This window comes from Anneissia japonica, unplaced genomic scaffold, assembly GCF_011630105.1.
Source record: "Anneissia japonica isolate Jap-2015-1 unplaced genomic scaffold, ASM1163010v1 scaffold287731_len276475_cov178, whole genome shotgun sequence".
Lineage (NCBI taxonomy): Eukaryota > Metazoa > Echinodermata > Crinoidea > Comatulida > Comatulidae > Anneissia > Anneissia japonica.
The window spans coordinates 24,536-49,949 of record NW_022726568.1 but is presented as its reverse complement, the minus strand read 5'-3'; the positions used below and the strand labels follow the sequence as shown (position 1 = coordinate 49,949).

At 34.9% G+C, this 25,414-nt stretch overlaps 3 protein-coding genes across 7 annotated transcripts in view; 1 reads left to right on the top strand and 2 right to left on the bottom strand.

Moving 5' to 3' along the window:
* The window catches only part of LOC117113301 (electron transfer flavoprotein beta subunit lysine methyltransferase-like), a 15,351-nt gene extending 9,060 nt beyond the window's left edge, over positions 1–6,291 (bottom strand). Inside the window, exons 1-2 of one of the 2 annotated variants that reach the window (XM_033256611.1) lie at positions 6,065–6,291; positions 5,786–5,936 (exon numbers count right to left, since the gene is read on the bottom strand). In XM_033256611.1, coding sequence (XP_033112502.1) covers positions 5,786–5,852 — 67 coding nt within the window. In that variant the 5' untranslated portion in view covers positions 5,853–5,936; positions 6,065–6,291. Of the gene's footprint in view, positions 1–5,785 lie in introns of both variants that reach the window. The other variant, XM_033256610.1, reaches the window with a different exon arrangement.
* A 129-nt stretch (positions 6,292–6,420) lies between these two features.
* LOC117113300 (aspartate beta-hydroxylase domain-containing protein 2-like) lies at positions 6,421–10,716 on the bottom strand. 2 transcript variants are annotated; one of them, XM_033256608.1, is made up of 4 exons: positions 10,586–10,716; positions 9,101–9,862; positions 8,398–8,647; positions 6,421–7,446 (listed from the first exon to the last, which is right to left on the bottom strand). In XM_033256608.1, the coding sequence occupies exons 2-3, from the start codon at positions 9,819–9,821 to the stop codon at positions 8,427–8,429; spliced, it is 942 nt and encodes a 313-aa protein (XP_033112499.1). In that variant the 5' UTR covers positions 9,822–9,862; positions 10,586–10,716; the 3' UTR covers positions 6,421–7,446; positions 8,398–8,426. The 2 variants fall into 2 exon arrangements, with proteins under 2 accessions (XP_033112499.1, XP_033112500.1); XM_033256609.1 differs by lacking the exon at positions 6,421–7,446 and having other exon boundaries at positions 8,056–8,647.
* A 3-nt stretch (positions 10,717–10,719) lies between these two features.
* The window catches only part of LOC117113299 (synergin gamma-like), a 36,390-nt gene continuing 21,695 nt past the window's right edge, over positions 10,720–25,414 (top strand). For all 3 annotated transcript variants that reach the window (XM_033256606.1, XM_033256607.1, XM_033256605.1), the window contains exons 1-6: positions 10,720–10,845; positions 11,646–11,668; positions 12,873–13,042; positions 16,390–16,478; positions 17,423–17,628; positions 19,834–20,625. In XM_033256606.1, the coding sequence (XP_033112497.1) occupies positions 10,835–10,845; positions 11,646–11,668; positions 12,873–13,042; positions 16,390–16,478; positions 17,423–17,628; positions 19,834–20,625 (1,291 nt within the window). In that variant the 5' untranslated portion in view covers positions 10,720–10,834. The remainder of the gene's footprint in view (positions 10,846–11,645; positions 11,669–12,872; positions 13,043–16,389; positions 16,479–17,422; positions 17,629–19,833; positions 20,626–25,414) is intronic.

The following is a 25,414-nucleotide window of genomic DNA, read 5'->3' as shown; positions in this document are numbered from 1 at the left end:
ACCAGTTGGGCCCAATCGTCTGTCACCCGAAGTTTTCATTACAATGATCAAGAACGTATACCATCTAGGCCCTAGGCTAGGCTTAGATTGCTCTGCTACGTATACTACTACCGCATAACAAAAAAAGCAACCCACGCGGTGCATTCTTAAATTGTACACACATTATTAAAATGTATTAGACGATAACACGATATCACTGACTGAACGATCTACCACCCTCACATCGCAGTAACTACTGTACTGAACTAGGCCTAGCTTAGCCTTAGGCCTAATGTTTTTGTGGAAAGTTAGATAATCGTTATGTACCCGACAGTCGGCTGCCTTTATATCTTCACTTGTCTTCAATTTGTATTCAAAGGGTACATTGCTGTATAGCCAACTGTCGGGGGATATGGTACCTTCATAATATGACTACTCCATAGAGATAATAATAATACTAGAGCGCTTACCGCAATGTATTCGATGTTCGAAATACGCAGAACTGTGTGGGTACCATCCAAGATGGCTGCCATAGATTTAGCAAATCCATAGAGCTATTATACCTCTATGAGCAAATCAAATTTCGCTAAACACCATCGTTTGCAATTGCGCCCTCAATTTACTCAGAGGGTTCAGTACAGCTAGCTACCCGTATGTTTGAAACTCGAGCGTTGCGGTGTTTGGGTGTAATGTACACGATTTTAATTTTCATTCCTGGGTACTTTATTTTTGAATAAGATGCTCCACTTGGCCTCGTTTTGGCTACAATAGTTTAATAATTTGTTATTACCATTACTCATTATCATTAATGAAATAATAGTCAGTCAGAGGGCTTATTAATATGTAATAATATGTATACTAAGCCTGAAGGTGGCACTTTACTACGACGGCCATCTTGGATGGTACACATACATAACTCTGCATTGCTGCGCCATCTTGTTAACACTAGTTGTTTAATAGCTCTATGGACTACTCATACAACAGAAAAAAACGTCGCATGGAGTTAGTGAAAAATGGAGATCTAAATGAAAAAACGATGCATTTCAGCAAGTATTAAAACCTTTTTGTTTTATTTTAGGCCTTCTTCAAAATACCTATGCCACAGCAGTTGATTTTTTTTGCCGTAAAACCAAAATAATTTCATGCATGCCGACTTGCCGATCGGTTAGCGTGAGCCCTGACTGAACTCTGCAGAAAATCCACATTGAACTTCGCATCGCGATGTAAAACAAAATGTCGGAAAACTTTTCTTTGACGCATGCGCATTTGCATAAATGTCTACACACATACGCACACACATACTACACACAATAAAAAACAAAAGAAATGTGAAAGTGATTACAATAGTTCCTATTGCATTACATGCATAGGAACTAAAAATCAGGGAAAAAAAACAGATATAGGGCTACAGTATATAAATTATATAAAATAAGGATTTAAGGAAAACATTAAAATAAAAAAAATTAACATATTGGAGAGAAAAATAATTGAAATAAAAAATAAATCAAAAGAATTAATGTGAAGATAATTAATTGAACTAACAAAAAATAGAAAAATTATAAAAGATTAAATAAAGATAAATAATTTACAATTTTAAAACAGAACAAAATCACGATTAAAAATATTGCAACAAAAAGAGATGGCCACAGGGAAAATTACACAAGGTTGGATGGAAGATAGAAAGAAGGTTGGATTTGAAAGAAGAGAAAGAGAAATTAGAACGGACAATCGGTGGAAGAGAGTTGTAGATGTAAGGAGCATTATAGCTGGATGAAGTTTTAAAGATTTCTAGATTAGGCTTAGGAATGAGAAGATCACCTTTAGTATGGTTTGAGAGTTGGGTGTTCCCTTAACTATAGAGGGGTCATGAGGGCTCTCATACAGTACCCCTTGGAAAACCTGTGGGGTTTAGTCATTTTAGTCTTACACCTAAATTATTTCAACTTGCAAAGTTAAGTTCTACGGAACTGGAACTTTTGCAGTTGCTCCAGAAATTTTGCATATATTAAGGGCAAATAGAAAATTTATTAGATTATCACTCCCGCCCACGTCAAAAAATCGGGAAATATTGATGCGGAAATTTAAAAAAAAAAATTTTTGCTGCATCAATTATTTCAACAGCATAAAATAATGCAGTTTTGTGACTTCAAATTCATAAAATTAAACCAGTTTTTATACAATATTTACTATTACAGACCAAATATAAACAGTCCCTCCCAAAATAATCTAATGTTCCGATTTAAAAAAAAAAACACCACCCTCCCTCATTAATTAAAAAAAAAAGTGATAATCTAATAATTTTTTCTATGTGCCCTAAAATCATTGATGCGTTGCGGAAATTTATCATTAGTCCTAAAACCCATTTAAATTGACCCATAAATCTTCATCCTCCAAGAGGCCACTCCAGCCTCAGTCAGGGTCCCGGAATATAAATCCCCAGGATAGAGTTCACAGAGAGTTTGTATGGCTTAGTGTAAATCAAATTGTGCTTTTGGAAAAATTTTTTAAAGGATTGGCAATCAAATTAACGTTATTAAGATAGGCAAAGTAGTATTTTTTTTTGTCCGACAACCGTGTCATGGCGTCGGATGACCAGTGTTCGACAACCATGCTCGTCCGATTGGGGGGGGTTGAGAATAAAAGCTATGATATAGTGAGCTTGACAGGAGAGAACAGACCTTTATCAAGTTCATCATTATCATAATTACCTGGGTCAATGTCATTGGCCAACACCGTCCTTGCTCCAACCATGGCTCCAGCAATAGCTGATGCACCGCACCCACAGCCAACATCCAGGAGAGACTTTCCACGGAACATGTCAGGATGATCTAGGATGAACCTGTCCAAATAAAAAAGCAATGAATTTTGATGTTACTTATGAGTAAAGGTGACGCCAGTAATTTTTTATAGGGGGTTCAAAAAAACTGGGATTCTGAACTAATGGGTCATCTAGAGCCTCGGTCAGGGTCCCAAATATAATCAGTGGGGTTCATAGGGATTGATTTTATGGTTTAGGATGGTTTATCATCATCGTGGTGTCGGACAAAAGGGGGTTCATTCATTGACCTATTGTCCATGGTTCATTCTTGTCCAAAGACGAGAAATTCCCCCCCCCCGACTCCTCGCTGGTAGGTCCGCCACTGCTTATGAGAATTGTTTTGAATCCCTAAATACTGAACATCAATGCTGTTGTGCCAAATGCTTTTCAATAATTGATAATCAGCAGTAGGAGCATTTTGTTCAATTACAGTATTACCTAATATTAGCGTTGCAGCCAATGTTGGCATTCACCTTTTTTTTACCAGTTTGTCTAATTTCAATAAAACTGTATAAGGCTTACCTTACCAAAACCAGCATACTAATGCTAATTGTTAAACTGATACTAATGCTAATTTTTAAACTGAGTAATTAGCAAACGAATGTGTCAGTATTGTATACTTTAGTACAGACAAGCTGTGATACTTTTACTCATAAACCTTAGCAATAGTAAGTTGATTCCAGTATGACCCATCATTTTAAAGCTTTAACATAGAGAAGATTAATTTTAAAAAGTCAATTTTCATGTTTTTATAATACTGATGGTGGTTTGGCATTGCAAGCCCCATATATCTAATTCCTACTGTACCTGGTCAAAGCTTGACCCCCAGGCCAATAAAATGCCCAATAAGGCTCATTGAAGGGGCAATCATCAGTCCCACTGTACCATAACGGACATTCCGGTGTAATGAGACGAAGCTTTATCGATGGGGACAGGTGATTGGTTGATACTACTGTGTGTTTCTCAATAAGATTCTTGGAGTTTACCAAGTGCCTGGTTAGATTACTTGAAGAACTTGATGCCAATCTCCTCACATGTTTCTGACTTACGGAGAGTGAATGTCCTGAAGGAGAAGAAAATGTTATGGTAAAGGTTAAACAACTGCTGAAGGTCAATCAACTGAACTTCACCTCACAGAAATGATTGACAAAAACAGGCCAAATAAACAAACATTATTGCAGATACAGAATTATTATATTATGTGTAATCAATAAAATACTATTTCAGGCCTTTTATAGACAAGTCGTCAAGGCTAACCATATTTCAATTTTAAAATTTTTAACGGTTTAAGTAGCAACAAAACTGTCGGTCACAAGACTAACAGAAAATGTATCAATTTATTATGTAATTGTTAATAGTTATTTACTATAAACAACTTCATATTTATTTTTTGAGTAGAAAGGTTCAGTGGCGGATCCAGAAATTTTAATAGAGCCCAGGGAAGGACTTTTACAGATAGGGGTCAATACCATCCCAGCCCCACCATGGATTTCGCCCATCTCACACTATACAGTAATTTTCTTTTTTTCTTCAATTTTTTAAATAATTTTGTTGGCTGGGGCAGTGGGCCTGTTGAATCAGACCACTGAGATTGATTTTTAAAAAACACCTATATGTCATATTGATTGAAAGCTAAATATGCAAATGCAAATTATTTGATAATTCTGTATATAAAGTTTATAATATTGAAATTTTTTATGGCTCTTGAATTATCTTTGAGTGTAAAATTTAAAAAAAAATGTATTCATAAATATCAGTTAAAAACAATTATTATTTATTTGACACTTAGATTAGTTTAATAATGAATAAAATGAAAGGTCACCTCATATTACTGTAATATGGCAGGTTACAGGGGGATTTAGAGGGGGGGGGGCAGCGGGCTGGCCTGGGTTTCCCCCTTTCAGAAAGTTAAAAAAAAGGGGGAAAACTGAAGGAAGGAAAAAGAAATAATTGATCGCCCAAAAATGCCTCAGAGGCTATTTTCGGGTGCCCAGTAAACAAAAGTTTGGCGGACCCCATACAGTGGTGTTGTCTCGATCGGTCCACTTTCGTCCCCTCCTTTCGTACATCTCTGGATCCGCCCCTGGGTTACGCTGGGGTTCTGCATCAGATTATGGAAATGATAAAAACTAATTTTAAAATTAACTTTCTCTTTCTACATTTAACATACAAACTATTAACTTGAGCACAGAAATGATTGAATTTATGAAATGTGGCAAAGACAAGCCAAACCAGTCACTCGTCGCAAATCGTGTTTCAGAGATAATAGCCAAAACATGCTGGATTGTCAACTTTTTAAAATCTATTTTATTGCACCAAACTAACCTTTATCTATACATCATGCTATGTTACTAATCCATTTTCAATGTTAAAACAACAATTTTTAACAATTTAGTAATGGTTTCTGTCTGAAATCGTGAATTTGAAGGATGATTTGTCAAATATTGTTCTTTAAACAGCTGTATCTTCAACTTCATAACAAACATGTCAGATTTAAATGATTCTTTTACCATTTTAAGCCTATAGCTCTCATTTTACTGTTTAATTTGATAACTAAAAATTTGTAAGGAGCGACTGGTTTGGCTTGCTTTGCCACAAATGTGTACTCCGATTTTTATACACTAAATAATGGTACAGTAATAAATACACTTCAAGTGCACTGGATTTGTCTCTTGTAGTATATGTTCTTGTTATAATTTGAAGAGAGGCAGAGTGAGAGATGTACTATTTACTGACTATTGTGTGAAGGGGGAGAGTTCTGTGTATACACTGAAATAGACATATCTAGGGCCTTGTTCAAGAATAAAATAGGGGTTTGCAGATGATATGGTAGATTTACTTGCACCTCACCCTTAATTCTATGCCCTACTCCTTGTTTGGTATTTGTAGCCTAGGCGCTAGGCCCCCTAGGTAGTTATAATTATTCTGGTAGTGTTTAATAATATCAGACATTTAATATAAAATAAATACATAAATTAGCAAACATACTAGCCCTACATGTTGATTGCTGTAGTAGTGTTAGAAGACATCTGTATTGGAAAGCTGTTGATAACATTAGAACTGTCGGAGTTGCCCTGGAAAAAATCCAGTGATCACTTCCTGTCTCATCACGTTAACCTTTCGTTCACATGAGATTCCCCTGTAAAATTAGCAAGATAGCTTTAACCAGAGGTGCTGCTACCCTATGGTTTACTGGTTTCCCGTATATCTAGACCTTACTAAAAAAAATCTAGCGCATAACTGAAAAAGTTGAACTTAATGGTATACCAGTGTATTTCTGAACAACTTAAACTCTTTGACCTCTACATCATCTTTTCTGGTCTGTCTTGTCCGATTTTCCTAGATTTTTTTCTTCCCGCGAAATATGGATTCTGCTTATTCTCATTATTTATTATCAGACGAAATTACAACAGCGCCCTCTAAATTTCATAATATTTTAAAATTTTTGCTATTTTCCTTTTTTTTAATATACAGTATATATTATTAGGTAGCATTTGATAATTAATTAATGTTTCCAAATATCTGTAAGCATAATCCATGATCTTGATCCTCACTTTCTTGTGGGTCCTTATGAATATAAAACATATGGACAACAAGTGAACAATGAAGAAACAGGTCTAGAGTACAATATATTGCTCCAAACATAAATGGAACAAAATATTTATTCATCCATGATCAACACATTCAAGGACAGGGTATCTGATATTCACATCCGTTAATTTTCTCAAGTGAACATAATTGACCACCAACACTGTGCGAATATACTCATTTGAGGTTTATGCACATTATAGGATGATGATGATGATGATCGGTATGTACAGAAAAAATAAAAATTTATTAAGGATCACTAAACTCTTGGAACCGCTCACAACCACTTACAAGCAAAATTAAAAAAAGTATAATACACTAGGGTTATTTTTTTTTGCTATGAAGAATGAAAGTTTACTCTTGCTTAAAAGTTTAACAAGTACTGAAACAAGTGTATAAATATTATTTTTAAAATTTTGCTTGTGAGTGGCGGCAAGTGGTGTTTAATTGGACCATATATTAATCCTGTACACAATTGTAACCCCCAAGAACACCCCTGGTTTATCGGTGGTTTAAGATCATTAAAGACTTGCCGCTTGAATAACATCTATGTATATAAATCTCATTGTCACCATTACTGTGTACTGTTTTTTTAGGTATGTAAAGTTTAGAAAAGAATAAATGCAATAATATTAATATTGCAGATAATACAGTCGACCTTTATTAATGTTGTTAATGCAAAGAAATATAGATTTAAGTGCTATATAAAACTTCCTCTTCATAAATGAGGATAACCGAATTATGAGTAACGCTATATAATTATAATTAACTAGGGTATGTAGGTCGTCAACGTTGATTTAGTATAAGAAATGTTTTAAAGTTACACACGTTTATAATAAAGTACAGTACTACGGTACTGCATAACTAGATACGAAAGTCTAGATAATGTAGAATACATAAGGTTTGTTCCAGTTAGTAGGAAAAAGTGGCTACTGAAGGCTGCCGTAATGAGTTTAGCAGCCTCGCATTCTAAAAAAAGTTCATAGTTTCCATGGAAACCCCATCAAGCATGCTTGGTAGATCGGTAGTGTAGAAAAGTATGGTTTGGTGTACCATGCAACCTTGAAGTAATTGATAGATTAAACGTTCAATAGATTTAGCACACTAGAATGAAGAAATTAAGAATTCATACTATAAAAGTGTGACGAATCATCTTAAACCCCTGTTATGATTTATTTATCCTTTGTTACTATTATTAATGGTAATGGTAAGATATTTGTAGTGCGCCTTCCACAATAAAATCGTCTCAAGGCATCGAAAAAAGGTAGGACCATGAATTATAAAAATTAAATTATATTATATCTTATATTAATGAGCCTATATTAATCAGAATATTTTTTTTATTTTATTTATTATAAGTTAAATAAATATAAATAAATGAATAAAGTAAATAAATAAACAAATAGAAAATAAATAAATAAATAAATATTTGATAAATTAAGCCTTCAAAAACAGGCAGACCAAGAATGGAAAAAAACCAAGCAGCAGCTTGAAAAATGCGCACTCCTGTTGTTGAGACAGCGTCACCACCACTACCGCGTACACGCAGGTGCTCCGGCGACAGTATGCTGGGCTCCGGTAGCTTCCACCTTGGATAAGCCTCGGCTCTACTACCGTGCACTGCTAAGGTGGCAACGCCGGCTCAAGTATAGGGAGTTGCGACTTTAAGGAACAAAAAACAAAACACTTAAATACTCTTAAACTACAAAAATTGTAAAAAGATAAACTTAAAAAAGGTACTTTATTATCATATTCTTTTACAACCGCTTTTGAACATCTCCGGATCCGCCCCTGATGAGTTTGTATGTAGTAGACGTCTCACTAACCAAACAACTGTTGTCTACATGCAATTTTGAAAAAAATAATTTGTTGTAGTTTGTGTTTAAATTTGTTGCAACTGCTTTGCTGGTCCTCAATATGTATTCTAAAACATATATGGAAAGCGAATACAATTTACTGGATGTGTTTGTAACAGTTAGTAAATGCAACATAACATAAATACTGTACTGTACCTAATAATTTGGTTGCTGCATTTATTATTTTATACCAAAGAAAATAATTTGTTCAAGCACGCCATTTCTGCGTTTGAAATATCGGGATGCCACAGGTCAACAATAAACACTGCTCTGGGTTCATCTGATTTAGATCCACTATGCTTTGCTTCATGAAGGAACGAGTCGTCAAATAAGAAGCATTCTCCCTGTGTCCAATATTGATGAATGCCATTTACTTTCAGCCAACAATTTGGAGGAGTAAGAAGACCTGTTAAAAAAACACACACAACCATTTGTAAATGAGAATTCTGTCCAGCGGTAATTTTTATTGCATTTCTGGACATCTGAGGTGTTATATATGTTTAACCCAAACATGTGGGGCAGAGTTGGGTAATGACTCAAATGTGCCCTTGTGTGAAAAATTAGAACCCTTCCCTTTTAAAAGTCCTGCCTATGGGCTTGGGAACCTATATTTTATAGCTTATCTCTATAGTTGGTCTGAAAATAAAAAATAACAAATGCTTCCACAGAGCATTTGTAGCATAATCTGTTTCCTATAACCACATACCGCAAAATCAGGCTTATGCACATTCGACATCTTGTTCTTTTCCACTTTTAAGAGAACTTGCATTACAAGAATATAGAGAGATGACAGAGGACCAATTTTGTATATCAGAAAAAAATTGCTTGGGCATCACTAATTCAGAAGAATCAATCTTACCTAGATGACACCTAACTCGTACATTGCATGGACCAAAGTGCTCAGTTATGTGGGTTCCAGGCTGCAGCACTGAAAATGCTGCATTTCCAAATGCATTCCCCCTCATGAATCTCTTCAAATTCTTCTCTAAAATCACTGTGGTTAACGGACATCTGTCACAGTTTTCTTGCACTTTGACACCTTGGTTGTATAAATGGAAAACAAACCAATCCCCACTAGGTACAGAATTACTTAGCCAACCTGTGACATCACCACTAAACAAATTATCAAAAATCTCGAAAAATTCCAGGAGAATATCCTGGTTATTATTGCTAATTGTCAGAGCATCTTGCGCTAAAATTGTATTGTCTGTGAAAAGGGGTTGAATTGGGTGCAATCCAGGTAAGAAAAGTGTATTCGGTTGCTGTTTAGGATCCTGTTTCATTCGTTTTTCCTTTGCTTCATCATCTTCATCGATAGCTTCTTGTATCCTAGATAAATCCCCTTCAATACTTTGTGAAAGCCTATCAAACTTGTCCTTTAACTGATTAGTCAGTTGTCCATAATTCTGGCAGCGAACACAGTTTGGAGAGATACATTTTGAGTAATTTCCATTGTCTATGTGTTTCTTGCGGGATGCTGAGTGTTTCCAGACCTTTTTTGTATATAGTAGAAAGATAACTGGAATCAGACATGCACAGGCAATGCTTATATGAAAACCATCACTCAAAAATTCCATCATACTGGACCAAACTTATTAAAGAAGGCATGTAGAAAAAAGTCCTGTGAAAAAGAATCAAATATAAACATTTTGAATTAGATCACAGAACAATTGCTTTTAATTTTTTTAAGATTATTTATGAAATTGGATATGGATTTCTTCGGTGTGATACACACCAAGGATACAAAGTCCTGAAACTTAGGTCATTGGGGTCCTTCTGGTGGTGAATTGGGCAGTACATAAGGAGGCAATCCTCTACTCTTTTCCAAAGAGTGTATTTCGTTCTTTAATGTGCACATATATATGGACCATTTTGCACAAGGGACAAATGGCTTGAACATCTCATCCGAAAAACGGTATGCTTTTAAAACTTGCATTTCAGCCCTCCAGCTTAAACTCCAGGTCGAGAGCAGCGATCAGGCATGGATCCTGTGAAGGGTACATAGTATGGGCGGGGGAACATGCTCCCCTGTTTTCCACTAAATTTTAAAATTTCAGTGCATATATTGAAATTAGTGCTATTAGTATTCACTTATCTATTCTGAAAAGGTTTTTCTCCCCTTTTGAAAAATTCTGGATTCACCCCTGGCGATGGCAATAACCGAGGGCCAAGAGATATCTGTACGGTTCAGCACTTACACAGTTTCTACCACCAGTTTAGGTCTAGCCGACTGAGCTACACAAGTCAAAGGTATGATCATGAATAAGGACGACCAGAGAGCGTAGCCGTAGGCCCTAGGACTAGGTCCAGGCCTCCCTATAATAATGTATGCCTTTATACTTACCTATTTATGTATTTATGAGTTAAAAATACTGTACACTATACCCATGACTAAGCTTAATGGTATGTAGGCCAAATACAATACAGTAGTAGTTGCGTTTTTTTTTTTTTTGCTTTATTTTGGTATTGTTCTAGACCTAGGCTGTGAGAACGGTAGGCCTGCAGCGGTTTGTTTTGATACGGACACGAGAGACGATCCGACGAGCAAGATTTAAGTTCAACCATTAGAGGGCAGCAAACTTTTGAAGCCGATATGGCGTACAGGTAACAATTATAAAATTAATGTTAAAATGTGTATTTTAGTCATAATTATGTAATAATAAATTTAAGTTATTGTTCAGAACTTATTATTAATATACTGGTATTTGGGATGATGGTGCTTACTATTCTCTTGTCATATTTCCAAACTTTTTTTAGGCTAGGCTTTTTTGACGCGGCACCACCCCTTCTCCATTGGCCTTACAACGCCTACGCTAGGCTTACGCGCACGATAAACAGCTAGTGAAGGGATAGGCCTAGGCCTTCAGACACCCAAGTAGTAGGCCCTAGGCCTCATCCATGTTTCTACAATGATTAGGAAATAGTTTTCAGACTGTTTGAATTTCCAGGCTCTGTATGCATTGCACTACTTCGGGCCATAAACGCAGTAATGCCACTATTGCATGTTTTCGATCAATTTGATTCATCATAGGCCTAGGCTAGGAGCAATAAAATTAATAATCCTACACTAATAGTTATAATATATAGAATGTATAGGCCTAGACATGTGTATAATTAAAAGTATTAATAATAAATGATAGTGTTAAAGCTGACAACATGTTTTGTCAATTTATAAATTAAAGGGTATCCATTTGGTGTGACTATGCATTTTGATGATAATATCCTTGTTGGCTTTTGGTGAATGAATAAATTAAACTGAAAAAAAAGATAAAGGCCCACTTGAACCAATATATCCTAGTGATATGCTAACCATTGACTTTTCTTTTTAACAGTGTATTACCTGATTAATTAACTGAATAATAACAATAATATTTATTTTTTCCCCTTGTTATTTATACTTATAGAAATCCTCAAGCACCAAGTCCTGGTAAGTATATTGTAATAGATGATGAATTCACCATTTGCGCTTGGTTACTTCAGGGTAGTGACATCATCTCTATGAGATATTAAACCAAAACATAAATTTCTGTAAATCATGATTAGACTTCATTTGTTAAGTAATTTATTTGAGAATATCATTTATTTTTTTAAAAATCAAAAGTTAGTGTGTACTATATATATAGCTGACTTTTATGTAATATTTTAATGCTGTACATTAAAAAAAAAAGTTGATTTTAATCTGTGATTTTAAGCTTGAAATCATACCTTGTGCAATGCCAGGCCAGCCAAGGCCTGAGGGTTTGTTGATCACTATTAGTTCTGCACAATCCACAATCCTACAATAATGAACCACAAATACTTCCCAATGTAATAATTTTATGACTAAACAGGTAACTACTGTATATTATATATTGTGTTATGGATATGACTAGCAAATGGAATCGTTTATTTTGATCACCAAGACAAATGAATGTCGTCTCAGGACAGTCTGTCTGGTAGGCTAAGCATACTTTGCCACTGCGCACAATCAGATCACTTCAGTTAGGATGGGTTAATATTAAGTATTATGGGCTTTTGAAATGTAATTTTCTAGTGTAACATGAAGAAATATTGTATGTGGTGCTAAGATCTGGATGTGGTGCTAGATCAGGCCCAGGTTTGTTTGCACAGCAGCAGCTACAACAGGCCACCTACTAATTGTACCCACTATGCATCCGTGAACATTTCTCTTAAAGGAGGAGAGTATTCTACTCCAATGCAGCCCTGCCTTACTGTAGGGGTACTTTCCCATGCTTGTGGGAACTCCTTTGCCCAACAAATTTTTACACGTCTCACAAAAACAGAATTTCCCAAGAGCGTGAGAAAAAGAGACAGATCAGTCGCTGCCGAATTAGCGTTAGATACAACTTAACTAACATGCGTTTAAAATTAGTACAGCATACATGTTTTATAATCAATCGTAAAATTGCCGATATTTTCCTGTAAAGCGATATAATGTGTCCTTGATATTTGAAAAAATTTGACCTGGAATGTCCTGGAATTGTCCTGGAAAACTTCTTTTTTAAAAACGTACGAACCCTCTGTAGTGTATCATAAAAGATGTTGAAAGATTGATAAAATTATACTACAAAAACATATTTAAGAACATGTAGCCTCATATCTGACTGAAGTTTAGATTTTTTTTTCTTCAGGGAGAATGAATATGTTACCAGGCCAACAGCAAATACCCATGGGACAACAGTATATGCAGCAAGGTGTTGTGGGAGGTATGCCTCGTCAGCAGTATCCCATCATGCAACAAGGAATGATGTCACAGCAAATGTACCATCAAGCAATGTATCATAGACAAATGAACCCGCAGGTAACTACACTCTATAATGCAAAAAAGAATGGAAATAAGTTAATTGTTAATACTGGTCGCTCTTGTAAAAAGTTCATGGCTTACACCTAAGCAAGATCCTGTAGTGCACAGGTGGGCAAAGTGCAGCCAGCAGCCCGCATGCGACCCAACAGTAATTTTTTGCGGCCTGCGAAAATGAATTAAAAACAATGTAAACATCAAACTTTGGGTGCAGCGCTTAAGCTACGTTCACATCAAGCCCGGATTCCGGTCTGGAGAAAAAATCATGAAAAATGGGTTTAGTGGTAAAGAATAGGACAGTTCACATCAAATTTGTACAATTTTCAATCCGGAACTCCGGATCTGGACCTATGGATCTGAGAGCTATTTGTATCCTGAAATCGTACATTTTTTTTTTTCTTGGACCAATCAGCAACAAGATTGGTTGGTTCGAACCAATCGAACGCATATATACTTAACCCGAACGCATACATACTTAACCCAAACAACCGTGTTCCGTGCGTGATGTGAACGCATCGTTCAAAAAACGTAGCAACTCAAAAACGTAGCAACTACGTACACATCAAGCCCGGCCCGGGCTTGATGTGTACGTAGCTTAAGTGTTAAATTAAAAATTCACATTGGCCCTCCAACCGATATTTACCCACCCCTGCTCGATGAATTCATTATCGAGTGCCAAACAGAATTTGCCCAGGTAACAAAAATGAAGGCGATACTTAATTGTATTTGTCATTTTCGTAAGAATGCAAAACCTCCAAATTATATGCAAAATGTGTACTGACACTGTAGCTGTGTGGATACAGTGGCAAATAAGGGAAGGAGTGCGTTTTTGAGTTCCCTTAAGTCAGACTGAGCACCCAGTACGCCACTGCTAGTTCAACCAAAACAATTTTTTTTGATATATGCTCTGAAAGTGTCTTGGAACTGTTTTAAATGACCGTGCTCAATATTTTCCAGTTACTCTAGTCGCCAGTTTGCTTATCTCCCAGACCTTACCAGAGCGTATCTCTTGGACCTCCTCATCACTGTTTTTCCATTTGACCCTAGTGGCCAGAAAATGTGCAATTCCAGTCAGACAGCTTATCACCATGATTGTATAATCTGGAACAGGGGCTGGCATAAAAAGGGGTTGGAGGGAGTGATTTTTGACACTGAGGACTACACCCACACTTTGATTTTTCTAGTGTTTCATTCACTGCTTTTTTATACCACTTTTAATATTACTTTTTACAGATGATTTTACAGATGACACCTTCGTGTCTTGCCAACAAAGGGATTTTTTAGCCAAAGAGCCAAAGATTGTTGACGGGTCGCGAACTTAGGGTTTTTTATTTATTTTCGCGGGCCGCAACAAATTCGCTATCAATCTTCATGTGGCCCGTATGTTTGTCCACCTGTGCTAGGGCTACCACTAATTTGCCTTCATTCTATTTTTTGCCTTGATATTTGTTGCATTACTGAAATTACTGTACTTTCTACACATTTTTTTAAATTTATTTTATTTGTTTCAACAGTTTTTTGTGAGGGTGGTCCAGATCTGATCAATTGGGACCCTCAGTACATACAATTAATGACAAAAGAATACAAAACTAAAACTATATCTTTAATTTGATTAATTAATTAAATTAAAACAGAAAAAATATAAAATTAGAAAGTGTTTATAAAATAATGATTAAAGCCAGGCATGAGGAAAAATGTTTTTTGATATGGTGTAGAACTGATTTTTCGAAAAGCATATTTGATGAAAATTTGGAAGCTGTTAATGAGATACAGATTTTTGTATATTTAAAAACTGGGAGAAAAAGGTTGAAGAAAGTGTGGTTGCACTTCCTTTTCCCTAGTTTTTAAATATTCAAAAATCTGAATCTCATTAACTGCTTCCAAGTTTTCGTCAAATATGGGGGTTTTTTTTGTCTTAAAAAAATCAGTAATACAACATATCAAAAAAAGTTTTTCCTCCAGAGCCTTGCTTTAAGGAAAACATTAAATATAAAAATTAACACATTAAAGAACAGAAAAATATTTGAAATTATAAATTAATCAAGAGAAATAAAGGACACATTGCTGTATACTAAAAAAAGAGAAAATAATTAATTAAGCTATCATAAGTAAAAATATATAAAAATTAACATGTTTATAATAGAAAAATCCATCTGATTCAACTTTTCGACTGATTCAACAACAAGATGCAATCATTTTTTATTATATAGTTCTTGAGATGTATTAACTTTTTACAGTTAGTCATTAAAATAGAAATGGGTCTTATTGATGAATCTGATGTTTTTGCTGGTAGCCTGTCATATTTAGCTTGTACTCAATTTCTGTCTACTTAAAAAAAAAAAGACAAATGAGTACATACAAAAATTTAAATGAAAACAGGACGGTTGATATTTCCTGTACAATGCAACTTGTTGATAAAAAAAAAACATTAACAATTTATGTGCTTATATAAAACAGTGCTATGTACTTCTTTGGTTTTTCAAAGTAAGAAGTAATCTTTTAATACTATTTACAATATTAGTTAAAAGATTACATAAATCTAAAGCCGGTCTCACATGTTGAAATTTTGCTTATGATACGTTAAGCCACACAGTGACACTTATGACTACAATTTTTTTAACATGTTCAAAACTAAACAATATACGCTTTTATATGATCCTGTTTCGTATCATATATACATAACACTTCTCAAACCTTGCCTCAACTCCCGCGCACCAGACGATTTTAGACTCAGCGTCTCATAGCGTAACATGTTGTATAAGCAAAATTGCAAAGTGAGACCAGCTTTTATACTTTCCTGATATTTCAAAATAAAGTGAGAAGTAATATTTTACTATTCACAATAACAGTTAGATTAAATCTTTTTCTGATATTTCAAAGTAAGGCAAGATTTTTTTAAGACCTTGGATAGAAACTTATCTTTTTAAAGATCGTCAGAGGAGAGCGGAAAAAAGAAGAAAATAACATTTTGTTTTCTTATTTAGCTACTATTTTTGCCAAAAAAATCCAGACAGAAAAGAAAATAAAAATAAAATTTCATTGGTGAATGTGAACAGTGTAGTAAGGGGATGGTTAAATGCTTTAAATTTATACAATTATAAAGAAATACTGTATACATATCTTATTTTTGGAGATTTCAAAGCAACGGTGGGCATAATAAAGGAAAAACTTTTATATTATTATGAAATTTCCATTTTTTTTGTGGCTGCGTGTGTGCTGGTTTCCCCCTAAAAAAAATTTATTTTTATTCAATATCATTTTTATTAGCTGGCAGCAGATTTGCTGAACAAGGTACTAAGATCTATTATTGTGAAAATGAGAGAGTATTGATTATTGCTTAATTGTAGGATTTTCAAGCAATGCGAGCTGCTGGTCAACCACAGGCCTACAACATGTCCATGCAGGGCTACATGATGCAACGGGGACAATTCCCAGGGTATGTACCACACAGTAAGAAAATAAAAATGGATTTAATTTTGTGCAAGTGTTCATGAAAAAAAGAATAAATCTAGGTTAGTGAATCTTAGTTTAGTACGACTTAAATCTGTTTACCTTTAATATTTAGTCATATTTTGGTTCAGGAGTTGTTGTATGGTAGGGTAAAATGTCAGATAACCACCTCTAATTTTACCCAGCTGGGATAAGAGAGTTTAATTTAAAGTATTCAAGAAGATAATTAATTAATTAATTATATAGCAAGTGAGCAATGTAATTTCCAAATTATTGGACAATAAAAAATTATCTGTATCTGTAATAATAAAAGCAGTACTAAAGCAGCCAAATTGCATCAGCTATGATTTTTCTCATTTGATGTTTCAGGAAATCTTATAAAATTCTGTGTTCTGTCATCTCTGTTTATTTTGTGAATACTCACTGTTGTCATTTTAACTTTGCATCGCATGTGTTGTTAACAGCTTTTATGGTTTATTTAATTTCCAAAAGTGTTGTTTATTAGAGGTAATTTTGTCACTTAACACTCGATCTTGATTTAGAGGAGTCCCAGAATTATGGAGTGAGTTACCGTGTTAAGAGATAGATGATAAGTTGGTACTAGCCACGAATTACATGGTTCTCAAATTGGAAGGAGAACTGTATGATGATAATAATGAAAATTTATAGATCACTAATATCTGTTTAAGAAAAAACGCTCATAGCACCCCTCCATAAGAAAGTAAAAAAAAATGAAAAAAGGAAAATTAATATAACCAGATAGCCTGTCCCTGTGCATCAAAAACCAAAATGCTAGAATGCTGGGTCCCACCAAAGCACGATCCGCTGGATTTCTGACTTTCGCAGGAAAACACCCACCAAGGAATCCTGGTATTTAGCTATGCTTTTACAAAAACAAAATGTCTATAGCATTGTTTTGTAATGTTTTAGGTCTATGCCACAGCAACAGCCTGTTGAGATGACAGACGAGATGAAGAAGAAGATGGAAAAAGACAAAAAGGAACGACAATTCCAAGAACAACAAAGACGGCTGAAGAGCATGAATAAACCGGGTGTGCAAGCCGGTGTGAACCCACTGGACGACTTGATTGGTAGACAACTGGGTAGCAAATCTTCAACCCCCTCAGCACCAGGAGGTAGGATATTTGCATAGGAAGAACAATAGCAGTGGTAGTTCCAAGGGGACCCAAGTAAGACTGCACCCTCCCCCCCCCCTTAATTTTTCAAAATTATATAAGAAAAAGGAGAAAAAAAAATCATAATCATATTCAATTTTAAGTCTGAGAGTGCCATTTCTGGCCATCAAGACGTGCCATAATCATAAATTTACTTGCCTTAGCCCCACAATGGTGGAGCTGATGTGGTGTAGAACCTCCATCTGTGAACGTCCTTCCCTGTTTCAAACCCCTCGATCCGCCACTGAATAGGGTCATGCTTAGCAGAAGTAATATAATTCATTTCTTTATGCTTACCGTATATTCCGGTGTATAAGCCGCAAATTTTATACGCGATTTTCCCTCCGAAGTTTGGGGTGCGGCCTATACACCGGTCATTAACCTACTCCCAAAAAGTTCAGATCGCGAGCCGCAGCAAAAATCAGCCGCCGTCTGTCTAGATTAGCCTAGGGTAGGACCGGTTTAAAGGCCTAGTATTTGTAATTATACTCACTACAGTGCTGTACTAGGATTCCTACTACATTTTCTACGACATTCAAGCAATGGTTTGGGTTGTCTAAATAATTATTTTCATAATTTTTCAATTTTGAAACACGCTGTTTCTCTTCGAAACCGCTTCGCTCAAAACAATAACAAACTACTTTTCGGGAGTGCTTCCTTTTCGATGTGGCAACAAAACACACATGGGCTGGTGAAACTTGCTGTTCAACGTCTGGTTCCCGGTGGCTTGTACCGTTATAGAGAGAAATATATTGATGCCGCTATAATTTTAGAATACAGTATAAGCTTGTGAAATTAATTTATGCTATATAAATTAATTGAAGAAAGGCATACGTCATCACGATATTTCTCCAATTCTGTTTTTGTTTATAAAACGTGGTCGTGATGGTGCGTGCTTCGCACAGTGGGCTATGAGTAGTAATGACTTAGGCCTAGAATTACCAATATTTTTAGCCTAATACCGACTGTTAATAGTCACCATAATAATAGAATGATTGTTTAAAATAGATAAAAATACTCAATAAGTATTTTATTTTATTTTATTAGATTTTATTTAACTTAAACTAAATTGATGTTAAAAATTTTACGTAGCACGACCGTCTAGCAAAAAATGGGGATTTCCCTAGAGCTGCCTAGCACAAGAATAAGTTTACACACATTTCCAGTTGTTTGTTGTTTAATAATCGGCCGAAAAAGGTGAAATTTCTTTATGTGAACATTTGTAAATAATGTCATTGTTTCAAAATAATTAAAAACCTAACATAGGAACGGTTTGGACCTTAAAAATAGGTGCAGCTTATACACAGGTGACACAAAAAATTGTGATATTTTCGCGTTCTAATTAGGGGGGGGGGGTTGGGCGGCTTATACACAAGTGTGGCTTATACACTGGAATATACACGGTATGCTTCTTTGGCCAAACGTTGAGTGATTAATTGTTTGTACTCTGTGTAAGTGCTCTCCCGATGCAATGCCAATCCACTGACCGTTGTTTGCAGTCTGAGTTGGTCATCATTGAAAATGATCCATCATGCTACCTACCTAGTATGTTCTGTTATGCATTTCTTATCTGTATTCATTTAAATCTTATGTATCCTATACTTATTTTAACCACTTGAATTTTAATTGTAGTGTTTTTATTCAAACTAAATTTATTTTTTCCTTCAAATTCTGTCTTTATTAATTATTAATCTTTTCCTTTAAATTGTACTAATTATATTTTAAAGTAAAACCAATTTTAAATTTTTGTGTTTTATGATTTTGTCCAATTTTGTTTAATATTGTTGTTGGGTTCTGCTAATTATGTATTGGTACTTTAAATGTATTTAAAATGGACATTACATATTTTTCTGTTTTCTTTTATTTCATTTCTATAAACACACATAGAAACATAATTTCACTTATGCAGCAGCAGCATAAACAGATTGATAGACATTAACAAAGAGAAAACATGATTAAAACAAAAGAAACAATAACAATGATAGTAATATTACATTTTTATCATTACTGTTTATGGACATGAAATGTATCAGAAAAAAGATTTATCTTCTTTTGTAAACAGATAATAATAATAATAATAATAATAATAATAATAATAATAATAATAATAATAATAATAATAATAATAAATAGCAACATGAAGGTACTGAATTAATTTTTCAATAGGGGATGTAACAGGTATGATGCAAATAGGTGGATACATGCAGAGTCAGCAGTTGCCTCAAGGAAACATGATGTCTGGTGGGATGGTGCTAACTCAGGCTGGGATGTACCAGAGCCAGCCTGGCATGATGATGCAGGCCCAAGGTATGAACATCCAACAAGGTATAATGACTTCTCAAATGCAAGTCTTTCAGGGAGCCTCAATTCCTGGGGCAGCAACTCAGCTTCCAGGGACTGCTAAGCTTGGCTTAGGAGCCCAACAACAAGGAATGGTGATGTCCCAGCCTAGCATGGTTTCATCTCCGGCACAGAATATCCTGGCATCATCGAACACTCAGCAACAATCTGCTAATCAGAAGAATGATGACTTTGGAGAATTTCTCCAAGGACCAACTGCAGTTTCGCAAGTTTCCAGCCATGGCCAGATGCAAACCACATTTTCCACACAAGTGCATACAGTAACCAGTCAACAACCACCTTTACAAACTAGTCAATCGCAGGATGAATTTGGCAGCTTCCTCCAAGCTCCAAAGCTAATGCCCTCGAATCCATCATTACAAGAAGATGATGAATTTGGTAACTTTGCTCAGGGACCACCAGCGGCAGTGCCACAGCTGAATCCTACAGAAATTGCTCCGGCTCTGGATACAAGCTTTGGTGAGTTTGAGAAAGCACCTATTATGTTACAACAAACTGAAGCCAAGTCAAATACAATAGAAGGAAGGACATCACCACCATCTGCAACAGAACAAACTGAAACAGCTACCACCACCAAAGCAGAGAAAAAACAAACAGGTAATATGCTAAACTGTTTGTTAAAATTAGTAGAATTCAACCAGGCTATTTCTTGTTATTTATTTTAATGTTTGTTTTAATATTTAACATTTTTTGGGTCATTACAAAAACAATTTTGAGTTATTACAAGTGAGTTTCAATATTCAGTATATATTTATTGTCATTTGTAAAAAAACATTTTTTTACATAGAAATATAATTGGGTATATGAAGGTAAAAAATCTTACTGTTCACTGTCAAGTTTTATTTGACAAATACCTTTGATTTGCCCATATATGGGGCTTGTCATTCCAAATTGATTCATATTCCCCACATTATGAGATTTTAAATGATAGGTCATTTACTGGAATCGACTTATTATTGCCAAAGTTATGAGTAAAAGTAATACAGCTTCTCATCCTAAAGTTCTGTATACAATACTGCTACATTCTTATGCTAATTACTCAAGTTTAACATTAAGCGACAGTAGGCTGGTTTTGGGATGGCAAGCCTCATATGGTCATGTCATATCGCATCCATATTTTTTAAAATTTTTTTTTTTAAAGATCTCTTTTATTTTAGTTATCAAATATATATATCAAATATAAAATACATATAAATTGAGATTGAAAATAAATAAAAAGAAACATATAAATCTCCCTAGAAAGTGGTAAAATATATTCAAAATAATAACATGCGTAAGGGAGGGAAAGAGCCCAGACAATGAAAAATTACAGACAATAAAACACGGCACAAAACAAGAGAACAGAGACACAGACAGATCCAATAACTTGCAAATTTAAAGCCCCTAAGACCCCCAGTATTTAAAGCCCCATTCCTGGCAAAATTTCACTAAAAACTGACTTTTTTTTAGAAAATATGCATTTGCATTACTCCAATTATTATAAATCATGGCAAAATATTGGCATGAATTTTAGATTTACGAAAAAGAATAAAAAAAAAAAGAGAAATGCAGACTATTTCTCATAAAATATTACCATTTTCTCGACGAATTCTCACACAATGCGGTCGTTCGGTTAGGTTGAGATATGTTTGTTTAAGTGTCAAAATCTCAATCAGAATCAGTTTAACAAATTTGAAATAATTCCTATGAAATATTATATTTCACAAGTGTCAATACTAGCAACGGAAAATATCATGTCGGCCGTTTATATGTGTGATAAATCGAGGTAAGGCTAGGCCTAGCCTAGCAGCGTTGGCTAGGCTAATGTTTTCAGCGCCTACGATATTTCTTCTCCCGACCTATCGCAAAATAAAAAATTCATCTGTATTTATTTTTTGTGTGGAACACAAAAAATCAAATTTCAGTCTTATTTTACATTTTTTTCATTCTTAGGAATGTCTAAATTCGGTTAAACTAGCAATTCCGTATTATATTTATAAATCTTTATAACATTATACAAAAATTAGATTTTTCTTAAAAACTGAAATTTTGCCGGGAATGGGGCTTTAACCCCCGGCCTGCAGGCCAAATCCGGCCCGCCAAAGATTTTGATCCGGCTCGCGAAACATATGCTAAAAATTTATCATTTTCAGGCCGATTTTTTTTTTTTTTTAATCTGTTTTGAGAAATCAATATTGAGACTGAAATGATTTTCAAGTTAAAACTTAGAGAAAAGGTGTACAAAGTATGTTTAAATCTTTATTAACAGAGGTGGGTTCATTTAATTTTATCGAAACCTATTACTCATTAGCAATACAAAAGTACTGATACTTATCCACCTAATAGACACCACTAGGTTGGTCATGTGATGTATAGTGGTTATAAATTGTAAACATGCAACACAAGTGGCGTTTGGTAATTATAGGAACGTGTGGCTTTTGGTTGATTAATAGACCCTCAAAATGCATTTTGATATTGGAATCTGATTTCGTTGAAAAGCTATCATACTTTTTGCTTCTGGTTTGAATACAAGATAATTGTGGCTTGAGAGAAGGAATAGGTTGATTGACATTTTATTTCATGGTATATACTAAGATTGTTGCTTGTTGGGTGAAAAGGGTTAAATAATGTATATTTATATTTGGAATAATACCAGTATATTTAAAGCACTAGTGCCTGCATATTTTCACTATTTTTTTTTCTTAGGATAAATGCATTTGCATTACTCATTGTTTTATAAAACCAACTCATTTATGAGAATAAATAAGTTTATGATTGAGAAGGTGGAAAAAAATTGAAAGTATCGTTAATATTGCAACGACTTTGTATAGGTGTAATTTTTTCCCTACCTGACGTGGAAATGTACCGAATACTCAGGACATTTGAAAACAACTGCGAAAAAAATCACATGTTGTTCTCGGGTGGGACTCAAACCCACGATCTCCAGATCACTAGCCTGGCATCATACCTCTGACCACCGAGCTTGCGCCTGATTGCCAGTGTTGAATTCGAGTCCAAATAAGCAGCGGGTACTGCAGTGTTGATAGTAATTGTTATTGTCGTGATGGAATAATAGACAATAACTGGATTTGCGTCAGAAGAAACATGTATAGGTGTAATTTTTGCCCTACCAGACGTGGAAATGTACCGAATACTCGGTACATTTGAAAACAACTGCGAAAAAAAATCGCAAGTTGTTCTCGGGTGGGACTCAAACCCACGATCTCCAGATCACTAGCCTGGCATCATACCTCTAGACCACCGAGCTTGCGTCTGATGGCCAGGGTTGAATTCGAGTCAAAGTAAGCAGCGGGTACTGCAGTGTTGATAGTAATTGTTATTGTTGTGATGGAATAATAGACAATAACTGGATTTGCGTCAGGAGAAACATGTACAGGTATACAGTAGGTGTAATTTTTGCCCTACCTGACGTGGAATTTCTGAGGTTGTAGAGCACATCTGCTATCATGCATCTTGCTAGCTGATTTTGTGTACTATTATGCGTTGAACCGCTTTATTCATATCTTGTTGCACGATCCTGCCTTCCACTGTTGTAAAATGTTTCAATTTATCCCACCATTACTGAAATATAAATCATTTATTAAACCGATTTATTGTATATCACCTGATTATACTTTTCGAGCGATGCCCAGTGCATTGTCCTTAATTACTAATTAGATTAGTTTAGTACATTTCACAGCAGTCAGTCAAATAGGCTTAAGATTACATTTGATTGCTATTCAAAATAGCCTGGTTCACGTCGAACTTTATCTAGATATACCCGTCTTGAAACATGGTACGATAATCCCCTAATTGCGTTCGATGCCAAGTTAGAGCCAGATAAACAGCCAACCAGTTTCAGGTCGTCGACGTCACACGGTGGAAAGGCTTGTTTAATAAAACATCTACTGTATTTTACGAACCAAGTACCAAGTGGTATTCATTCAAAAAAAAAATTGTAAACTACTGTTAGAGAAGGTGTGAGTTTCCACTACCTAACCTAGCCGACCAGTACGAACCAACGACAGTGCAGCAGCGTGTTCTATTGCAATCTAATAAAAGATTCTCTAGGCCCTAGCTAATTTTACCTTCGATAAAAAACTAATTATTTTGATCGCTAGCTAGCATTCTTCCATTTAACAAAATATTGTTTTAATTTTCATTTAAACGTCTGTATACTTTATGGACCTTTCTGTCCTGTTTTGTAGTTTTTAGATCGCTCACTTGTGTTGTTTACATGCACTTCGCGAAAATCAGCTTCGCAGTGTCAAATAAGTTGCTGACTTCCACACACTTTTTTATTTCGTCATCGTAAACTAAACATGTGCGCTCATTTTAACGACTGGCATTGGTGGTAGTTCATTGAAACTTAATTAATAGCGACTATTGTAGCAGAAATGGAAAAGATTGAATTGTCAATAAATAAATACAACAAATCTGATTTTATTATTAAGAAAAATATACATTATCACTTTGAAAAACGTACGCAATCGGACTTTTTAACGTTATTACTTGGTCGATGATGCAAAGGGCAAAGGTCATTGGTAATATCGGCTATTCGTAAAACGGACGTTTGCTGGGTTTTTACCCATAATATTACAAATAATTTCTAAAAACCAGACTAATGAGACTACTTCGATGCTGTTGTTAGCATTGTTGGATTTCGTTGTTGCCAGGCAGAAGATGATAATGGTGGTACAATACAACAACGCTGGCTTAGATGCCTACGTTACGTAATCGTGTCCTTGTAATCCGAGCTGACCGTTAAGCAAGTTAATTCACCGTTATTCTAGTAAAGTTAAGTCACTTAACTTTAAGTCACTTAAGCCTTTATCTAGCTATAATTGAGTGGTTCACGTCGAACTTTTAACTAGTTAAGTGGATGTATATCTAGATAAAAGTTCGACGTGAACCAGGCTTATCTCTGCGAAAATTGACTACAAAATGTAAAATAATTCATTAAAAGGAGTTTATTTCATGAGTTTGCAAGACTGGCAGTGGGAACATATGTTGGCACTTTTCGTGTGTAATAACTGAATTTAAAATTGAGGTAGTTCCAGTTAGCCAATATTGTCTATGTTTTCTCTCCCTACAAAAATATAAAATGTTTGCTCTTATTTTGCATAGTTTTCAATTTAGGAATGACTTAAATTCAGTTAAAATAAGTAATTCATATTAATATGTTAAGTCTTTCTCATATTACCAAAAACTAATGAATTTTTTTTTTTGAAAATGCTGAAAATGGGACATTAATATGTGGAATAATTTATATTAATATATTAAATGCTTGCGGTACACCATGTAGATAGTGCTGAAAAGAACTGTTGTCTTTTTTTTCCACTCACTCTTTTAAGAACTGTTGTTTTTTGTTTGGAATTTCTCAACGTTTCGATTGAGTTGCTTCAAT

What these genes read in the sequence shown, in the direction of transcription:
- LOC117113300 (XM_033256608.1), bottom strand. Translation starts at nt 9,821, where the DNA reads ATGATGGAATTTTTGAGTGATGGTTTTCATATAAGCATTGCCTGTGCA. An exon ending in ACGAGTTAGGTGTCATCTAG is followed by an intron (nt 8,648 to 9,100) that starts GTAAGATTGATT and finishes TTTTTTTAACAG; the next exon opens with GTCTTCTTACTCCTCCAAAT.